Below are 9,822 nucleotides of genomic sequence, written 5' to 3'. Positions count from 1 at the left end.
CGCCTGCCATCTGCATTTGTTGATGAAGTCCACGTCCTCACGCCGCAGTCGTTCCTGCATAGACTCATCAGAAGACCAGGTCCGTGGGGAGCCCATAAGGGTTTCCGGGGAAAGACGGGCTTCGGACCCATGGACCGGGCGGGGTCGCCCCGGGAGCCTGGCTAGCTGTCGTCACCGGAGTCAGAGCCTCCGGTGAAGACATCCTTCAGGACCCCCTCGGGTGACTGATACCCAAGGTCCCGTTCTCCCGCGGCCACTTCGCCGCTATCGACCCTTTCCTTGCCAGGGCGGCGACAAGGTGGGGAGCCATCTCTGGAGGTCTGCTCGCGCCGCTCGCTGACGCGCTTCGCGAGTTTGATGATCTCGCGACACTCCGCGGCGCAATGCGATTGTTGGGCTGTACAGGGCATGAGCCGTTGTTACCCCTCTGTGGCTGTGGGCGCTTGTTGCGCTTGTTCCAGCCCCAGTCGCGGCTGCGATGACCAGAGCGGAAGACGATGGCTTCTCGTGGACGTGGTTCTTTTTCTTCTTCTTTTTGCCGTCCTGAGTGACGGCACCCGAGCCACCCGTATGGGTAGCCCTGGTCTGTGGCGCCGAGTGCCATGCACGGCCCTCGGCGGCTCTGGCGCACTTGTCAGCCAGAGCAAAGTGCGTGGTGACAGTTTCCACATCATGCGTGGCCAACTTCTCCAGCATCTTTTCATCACGTACCCCCTAGCGGAAAGCAGTGATGATGGAAGCATCAGAAATACGAGGTATGGTGCCTCGTACCTTAGTGAAGCGGGAGATAAACGCCCGGAGAGTTTCCCCGAGCTCCTGCCTCACTGCGTGGAGGTGGGCCTCCACGCCATGCTGCTGGTAAGCACTGGCGAAGTTCGCTATGAACCTCACGCAGAGCTCTTCCTAGGAGTAGATCGACCCCGGGGTAAGGTTCATGAGCCAAGTCCAGGCCAGCCCAGACAAGGCAACATGGAAGTATGTCGCCATTACGGTGGTGTCTCCACCGGCTGCCGTAATGGCGGTGACATAAACCTGCGAGAATTCCAACGGATTTGATGTACCATCGTACTTCTCCGGCAGGTGTGGCCGGAACTTAGATGCCTAGGTCGCCGCGCGGAGATGATCCGCCAGTGCGGCGTAGCCCACGCCGGCCAATGGGACACCCGTATGGATCCGGGCACCCGTTGGAGTCTGTGGTGCAACCGCAGCGAAGTCGTAGTCGAGGTTGCAACCCTCGACGTTCTGTCGGCGCTCACGCGCCCTCTCTAGAGAGACGCGGGCATCCTCGCCCGCATGCCTGCGGTTGAGTTCTGCCCACAGGTCGTTAGACTTCTCCAGAGAGAATGGAGCATCCTCTCCCACCCGCCGGCGGTTGAGCTCCGCCCGCAGGTCCTCAGTCGGTGCGGCCCTCCCGAGGGCGAGCGCACAGACGCCGACGCCTCATGTTGACGCCGGGACGACCGAGGCCTAGGCTTGGTTGAGCCAGAGTGTGCCATGCCGAGCAGACAGTCGACATCATCGCGCCACTGCTTCATGGCCCCCAGTGAGGCCATGGAGCTAGGAGGGTGGCGCAGCAACTCTCTGGCCGCAGACAGCGCCCCAGGCACTACCCTAGACGCCCTGGACGTTTGCGCAGGAGTGTGCTGCTGTGCGGAGTGCACAGCAGTAGCTGCACCAGGTGCAGGGAGGTTGGTGGCAAGCGGTGTGGGAGAGGCTGCCGCCTCCTCCACCATGAAATCCTCGGGCAAGAAATCATGGTGCTCAACGATGTGAACCATGGCGTCGAGCAGGAGAACAAGCAAAAACCTAAAGCCTAAGCCCCCTACCTGGCGCGCCAAATGTTGGAGAGGGAATTCTCCGGCCGGGTGGCGGAACGCACCCGCCCTAAATCCTAAGATGAGGAGGGGGCCTAAGCGTTTTGCCTGCTATATGGAATCGGGAAGAACAAAAGAACACACAAGGATTTAGAGTGGTTCGGGCCGCCGGAGCGTAATACCTTACTCCACTGTGTGATGTATTGCGCTTGAGAGCTTGAGAGTCTAAGTGAGCTTGAGCCTCAATTGGGTCTACCTTTCAACGTCGTGTGCCCTCCCCTTTATAGCTCAAGGGGGGCACGTACAAGGGTGCTAGGCCCCGACATGCGGGCCCAGGGGTAAAACGAAGGGAATACATATAGAAGTATCCAATGCCAGTGTCGTCCAGAAGATCCCCGAGTGCCATAATGTCCGTAGTCCATATAGTATTAATATCTCGCGGCTGCTCCCTTGGTAACGCGCGAGCCATGATGAACACAGTGTATGCCGCAGCACAGGCGAACTGCCTACCAACGAAATGGACAGGCATGCCGCCCGCAGAGTGGCCTGGTCGCTGCCCGCCAGTGGAGTGGACAGGGCACATTAAATGCCGAGGTGGCACATCGCCTGCCAGTGGAGTGGACAGGGCACATTAAATGCTAAGGCAGCACATCACCTTCCAGTTTGATAGGCGGCACGCCTTATCCGCAATAAATGTAGAGGACGTGCGGCCCAGAGGCCTTACGTCAGGCTCCGCCCGCTGGCTTACGTCGCGGGCAGCTGGCCACGTAGCAGCATCGGGTCTCCGTCTGAGCGGGGAGCAGATGCGTATGCGATAGGGTCCGGACACGTGTTGGCTCCGGACCCCCGCCTGGCCTTGACTAAGGTCCGGACACTCTTTGTCCTAGTACCCTGGGACCCTGTTGTGAGTGGCCCGGACCCTGCACAGGGGGGTCCGGGCACGCCCGTGGAGGTTCTGGACCTTACCCGGAGGTCCGGTCCGTACGTACAGGGGTTCGGTACTTCCCATGGGGGTCCGGACCCACTGCTGATGCCTTGAAGCATATCGCCTTTTTTGGCCACGTGGCGGCCCCGGAGCCGTCCGCGTGGTGGGGTCGGGTGTTGTTTGCCACGCGACTAGAAATAGCCGCGTGGACACCGCGCCTTCATACAGTAGTAAGAGATACCCCTGTTTCAGGGTACCGACAGTCTTGAAGATCTGTTTTCCTAATCATGGGCATTATCTCATTTGTAAGAATGTTTATCTCAGTGGCAGAAATCAACTTGAGTTGAATAAAATGATGGTTAGATAAAGAAAATATTTGGATTTGGGCTTTATATATATTTATAGGCACATAGAAGTGTCATTGCCCATAACGTAAGCATAGTGTAACTTCTAAAAGTTACCACAAGTATTGAAATAATGATGAAAAGAAGCAACCATACTTAAAGTATGAGCAAGCCACAACTTAGGCATATAGTTTGAGGCATGCTTGAGTGAATATTTGAAACATATACCTTATCATGTTGAAAGGGTTTCAATATAGAAATATGTATTATGAAAATACTATTAATTAGTCGGTCATTTGTGAAGAACCTAGACCTATAAGAACCTAAGGATGAGGGGAGGAAATACCATGCTGATACACCAAAGGTAGACACTCTATATGTCATGTTGGATCGGTAATGGCACCAAGTATAAGCAAATACCATGTATATGGATCATGAATGTCCTCCAATATATCCAAAGGGTAGAGAAATTTTGAAATTAAAGATCAAGAAATGAATCTAAATGTGAATGTGAATTCCCTTTGTGGCAATTCAGAATTGAATTGAAGTCAGAAAGTACACCTTTGTGTCAATAATGACAAAATCATATGGGAACCAAAGACTAGCATAAATATTTTGTGAACATGTGTACTTTGAATAAGAAACACTCGATATAAGCGACATGGATTAAGGAATCCCCACTACCAACTTATGAAATAAAAAAAGCTTGTGTTGCATAAGTAATGCTAGGATATGTGCTATGTATGAAAACTCCATTAATATATGGTCAAGAAGGCATATGATGAACCACGTTAGAATCTTGCATAATAAGTCACAAGAGGATCTTGTAGATCTCCATTTAAGCAATGCATCCATCATTAAAAGGATGGACTTGAAGCAATTATATAAGAATTAAAAGTGTAGTTCTCAGGAGAGAAATTTTCATACTCCTAAATTGAATCTTGAGCAAGAAGTTCAAGTACTTAATTATAACCTTGAAGATTAAATGAAGAAAAGTGTGTTTTGCACTCTTTTTCCATCAAGAGAGTTTTGAATAGAAGTTTCTCGTATAAGGTTTTTAATGAGGCAAATCATGCAACACAACAAACGTGAATATGTACTTTTTCTCCAAATTTTTCCTACTAGGTTTTTGTGGAGTTTTGAGACAAGTGCATCTCGCGACAAGAGGGCCAAGTGGGAGCGTTAAGAAACCAGTTTGAATCCCGAAGACCCATGTGACCCATCTAGCTGAAACTCTAACTTTGCACTATATATAGAGGAGGATACCACTATTTGTTGTAACCAGTGAACAAAATAGATGAATGAGAATACAAATCTATCATATATCTTTGAAGAAATTTGCTATTTTGACACTCTATGTTTTGACTCTCTTATTATATCATCTCGTGTCTATGATTTGCGGGCTAGACGACATACTGATGATAATGGCAAAATTGTTAATAGTTTATATCTTTATATCTCCTGTGTTTATGATTATAAATAGGGAAATTTGGATCCATACCATTAAAAGATCACCACTTTGGATCCATACTATTACTATCTCACTTACATGTGGGTCCACATGAGTCAATGACATGTGGGGTCCATGGTATATATCTAAAGTTTGGATCTTTTAATGGTATAGATCCAATTGTTCCTTATAAATAATTGAGAAGACTTTATGCTACACTCGCAAATGTTTTTTAACAGGTTGGATGCTCTGCACGGAACTTTTTCATTTTCTTCTTGAGAGTAATCTCTTTTTGCAAAGAGGCCGCCAACTCTTGTACCATCACGGCGTCGGAGGGCCAGTCGACCTCTCTGCTCGCGAAAAATGGCGGCGGCAGCGGAAGGTTTGGCTGCCTACAGGGCGGTGCTGCGGGCGGCGCGGCGGACGTTCGCGGGCGACCAGCTGATGCTGAAGGAGTCTGCGGTGGAGATCCGGCGCCGCTTTGAGGACCACCGTGGTCTAACCCCGGGCTCCGACGATGCAGCGCGTGCCCTCGCCGACGCCCGCGAGGCGGCGCACTTCATCACCCATATGATAGTCCAGGCCACACGCGCACCCTCCGGATCCTTCGGTACGATTCGATAGTGCTTGCCAGTCACCCCTCCCCCACCTGTTTGTGATCTAGGGCTTCTAATTGGTTCGAAGAAATTGGTAGTTGGTGGTGCATTGGTCACCCATCCATTACGAATTATACGATCTGGCTCTGGCCAGCCCGTTTGTGCGGCCTTAACCAGCCTTATGAGGAAACATTTAGCTTGGTTTTGTGCTATGAGGTAGGGTTTTGAGTAGGTGCAAATTAGATGGAAATAGAGGCTAGGAGTAGGAGGGTAACCACTAACCATTTGAGTCCATGATCTTTAAACTAGTTAGTACATAACTAATATACTGTAACAGTCCTGAGATTTCTTAAATTGTTATGGCTGCTGAGAGGTGCAAAATTATTAAAAAGGAGAGTGCCTATTGGACCTGCTATTTTGAAGGGACACTGGCACTTCACCCTAGGAGATGTGATGAATCTCGAGTAGGCATGTGGGATTAGTAAGTGGTAAATGTATTTGAGCACACAAACAGGCTTAGATGGTCATATTGTACACAAATTTTGTTGTGTCTGTTGCAATTTTTACCATATACATAAAACAATAGTCTTCATGGATTTATTAACTATCTAGGACTTCACATGTAACATTTGATGACATATTACTTAAGGGATTACTTGAGTAGTTACAGAGATCTCTGACAGTTTCTCTATGTATCAGATGCATTTAGAGTAGCACCACTGATTTCAAGTCGGGCGACCAGCTAGTCGACCGACAGGACCGACCAGGCGCCTAATCGCGATTAGGGCGACTAATCGGCCGACTAATCGGTTCTGGTCGGCCTCTGGTCGTCCCTAGTCGTCCTATGTATATTCCTAGGCATATAAGCCATATATATATGTATATATGTATTTCTAGGCATATAAGCCATATAGAACTGAAATTAAATTGGAAGTTCGGAACTGAATTACTGAAATATAACAGTAGCAGCTTTCAATTGGAAGTGAATGTAACATAACATAAGTGAAAGTGTGAAACAATATAGAGTACCTGCTAGTCTGCTACCTAGAGCAGATCAGCATCCAAGCAAAAAGCATTAGCAGCAGCTTTCCCTGCTAGTCTGCTACCTAGCGCAGAATGTAAAACTGCAGAGTGCAGAGCGCAGACAAGGGGGAAGGAGGGGAGCAGGGATGACCTTCGGATGACGAGCTCATCTTGTTCCTTGTAGATGAGCAGGGGGCAGGGACGACCTTGAGAGGGGCAGCCGCCGGCGATGGTGGACGGTGGAGACTGGAGGCTAGAGCAGCAGCCGCCGGACAGAAACTTGAGAGGGGCGCAGGCACAGGGAGGATTTAGGGTTTAGGGCGCCAACAGATGTATGCGCGATGCGGCTACTGGGCCAAAAAAACGGTGAAGCCCAATAGCACAGCCACATTTAGCCCACGCGCACTGGTCGACCAGAACCTAGCTAATCGGACGACTAATCGACCGATTTGGACGATTAAGCGACGATTAGGACGACCAGGAAACCTGATCGCGTCGTCCCTCTGGTCGACCGCTTACAGGCGACCAGCCCGACTAATCGCGATTAATCGCGATTAGTCGGACGATTTGTAAACAGAGAGTAGCACAGTATATTGCTCATGAGAAATGAGGGCCTTCATACAAGATTGGCCTGCCTATGCCATATTCTGGATTTATTGCTTCACTACTGGCTTGTAAATTTCAGTATGATGGTTACAATGTATGACTCAAACCTATGTAACATGTTGCTTACAAAACCTTTGCCATGTCTACAACTTCACAGCTTTTAGCTTTATCTGAACAGTAAACACTAGCCCCACAGGGAACACAATCTTAGGCCTAAGTAATTTGGCATCGTTTAAGCCTTAGGGCCATCAGCCATTGAGTGTGAAATTACACATTTACACAATCACCCAATAGAGTTAAAGATGTAAGGGATAGTTGTGGATTTGCCTTTCTAAAAAAGGTTCGATTCATGTCATTCTGCAAAAGAAGAGCAGGGCTTAAGATGCTCCAACTTGATCTATTATTGTTATATACTGCTTCAGCTAAAGGCCTGTTTGGAAGCACTCAGTTTTTAAGAAACTGGTTTATAAAAACTGAGGTCGTTCCAAACATACCAGTTTATGTCCTAGTTTATAGAAACTAGATTCCCAGTTTCTTAAAAACCAAGAAGCTAGCCTTTCTTAGCTAAAACTAGTTTATAAAAACTGGGGTGGTTCCAAACACCATAGATCAGTTTTTTTTCGTAAACCAGTAACCATTTTCTAGAAACTAGAGATAGAAACTGGATTCTTAAAAACTAGGTTGCTTGCAAACAGGACCTAAGTGATGCTATTATTTATTTGATTAATTGCATGGAAGCATGAAGTTGGTGCTGGAAGCCATCATTAAGGAATCCAGTGACTTGCTTCTGTAGGTATACCATGTTTTTGCATAAATCCCTGGTTACCCCAACTACTGAGTGTTCTAAATAATCAACACCATCTTACTGTGTATTGTATGCCTCCAAGTTCCCCACATGTTTACTATAGTCCTTCAGAGAGTTTGGCAGCTTCTCAGTTCTCACTCAGTGTCAGCTCTATTGCTGTGTGAGAAGCAGCTAATGTGCGCGAACAAGTGGAGTTATCATGCACAATGGCAGGGCATGAGCTCATTTTCTAAGCTGGCCCTTGAACTGTTGTAAGTGGTGATTCCCCTACTGCTGATCTGAATTTGTGTAGACAAATGCCGTGAAGACTCCTGGCAGAAACTAATCCACCAACATGTTACCAGTGGGAGCATATATCCCTTGGGCTTTGAGTGCATAAGTGTAACAAATGGCTCACTGAAAGTCTCCCTAGAAAGGATTCTTATGGACATTTTTTTGCGATTTAAAACATGTCATCTGTTTGGTATCTATGATTTAAAAATACAAGCCAGTCAGGATTGTATACGACATTTTGTCATGTAAGTGATTGAAATGCCCTTAATGTTTCAGAGAAGGTCACTACTCGAATGCCCACATAACAAGATTAGACTTGTTTTCTCCTGTAGGACACAATCCAGATTTTGTCTATATATCCCTTCTTATCTTGCCACTAGGACACATGTATTTTAGGTTTGGCACCATTGATTATATTGGAAGACTGTATCCTATGGAGGGAAAGATGAAGCCACAGTTTTTTCGCTGGGTAAATGAAGAGAACCATTTAGTGGCTGTCAACTTACCAATGGTATTCATTTCGAACAAAATTTTAGAGTTGTTCAATCGAAAGCTAAAGTCTCATGACAAATGGGGCACTGTAGTTTGGAGCAAGACACATTTTTCTGAATGTGCAAGAGTTGCACTTAAGTAGTGTTTGGTTCTGGAACCTAGTTGGCCGGAATGGCTCTGTTCCAGTTTCTGAGAATGGAACGGTGATAGTTTTGGGAAGCGGTGGGATTCAGCATATTAGGGGAATACTTCTCTTTTTGGAGTTGCTCCGTTCCACCTTGGTCCTAAACCAAACACTACCTAAGTGTTGAAGATCAAGAATCCAAGATCCGCTGATGGGTTCAATGTATTCCTTAGCCGTATTTTGTCTTTAGCAAACCAGCAATCCGTTAGCTATTAGTACTGCATGTTGTATGTGTTCCCAGGTGGACCGCTAGATCTCACCCCCTCTATTTCTTTGAAGGGGGGGACTAATAATTAAAAATCTGGTCTTATTCTCGTAATCTCGTTTGAGCATCATTGCAGTGTTAGCCTGTCAAGAAAACCAATTGCTGACAGCTTCATGGTTTGCCAAAACAGTCTTTCAGTCTCTTTACCCAAACACAAAACAGTCTTTCAACTGGTATCAGTTTATGCTGCGTATACTGAAGTAAAGCAGTGATAACTACCATATCACATAATTGTATATAGTACGCTGATCCTTAAAACTGGATCTTGCTATGTTTTATTATACAAGTGGTACTGTGAAGATTGCCTACATTTGATGTAAAAAAATGTTTCACTTTCATGTTGGCATCGTTAGTTTTTTTTTTCGGTCCATTATGATCGTTAATATGTACAGTTCTGCTTTGCAGTTGTGAAGCCTGAGAGTGTTCATGCTGGAGCTACACTGGAAGTTCCTTCCGAGGAGATCCTTTCAAAGTTGAAGTAGGTCACTAGCATTGCTGAAGTAGGTCACCATCTTCATGCTAGTAAAATAAGACCAGTTTGCAACGGTTGATTCTTGTGTTGCATACTGGTGCACTTAGTAGCTTCACACTTTTGCTTTTATTATTATTATTATTATTACTGAGAGCATTTAGCGGCACCAAGGTACCGGTGTCTTCGATGCAAAGTAGTGTGAAACGGCTATTGAGGTTTTTGAAAATCGACTGTATGATGAGGAATTATGCAAATAGGAAAATTGCAGTGCCGTGGACTTGATCATTGTTGTTGTCTTGTTTGCGAGAGCGTGAGGTGCTGGAGATACGGGTCCTGCGTCCTTTGGCCGGACGTTGAAACGACGGCGAAGGGGGCAGGCAGACGTGCCACCATCCAAAGGACAATGGACAATTGAGCTTTTTGTCTGCATTTATAGAATCCGTCTCATCCTTGCCTATTATCCTATGAGACTGTCGCCTCGCCTACTCTGTAGATCTCTACACTGAGCTGCGCCTTTGTGTACGCACTGCTCTTGCACGGCTGGACCTGGCAAGGGTTGGGTCGTCATAGCGT

At 47.1% G+C, this 9,822-nt stretch overlaps 1 protein-coding gene across 2 annotated transcripts; it reads left to right on the top strand.

Annotated features, from left to right (window-relative positions):
- The first annotated feature begins 4,756 nt into the window (after nt 1-4,756).
- LOC100284013 (uncharacterized) lies at nt 4,757-9,534 on the top strand. 2 transcript variants are annotated; one of them, NM_001159477.2, is made up of 2 exons: nt 4,757-5,143; nt 9,183-9,534. In NM_001159477.2, exons 1-2 carry the CDS (start codon nt 4,897-4,899, stop codon nt 9,257-9,259), a joined length of 324 nt encoding a protein of 107 aa, NP_001152949.1. In that variant the 5' UTR covers nt 4,757-4,896; the 3' UTR covers nt 9,260-9,534. The 2 variants fall into 2 exon arrangements, with proteins under 2 accessions (NP_001152949.1, XP_035817372.1); XM_035961479.1 differs by having other exon boundaries at nt 4,760-5,143; nt 9,170-9,534.
- The last annotated feature ends 288 nt before the right edge of the window (nt 9,535-9,822 follow it).

The sequence above is a fragment of the Zea mays genome, chromosome 8, assembly GCF_902167145.1.
Source record: "Zea mays cultivar B73 chromosome 8, Zm-B73-REFERENCE-NAM-5.0, whole genome shotgun sequence".
NCBI lineage: Eukaryota > Viridiplantae > Streptophyta > Magnoliopsida > Poales > Poaceae > Zea > Zea mays.
This window is presented reverse-complemented; position numbering and strand designations above follow the sequence as displayed.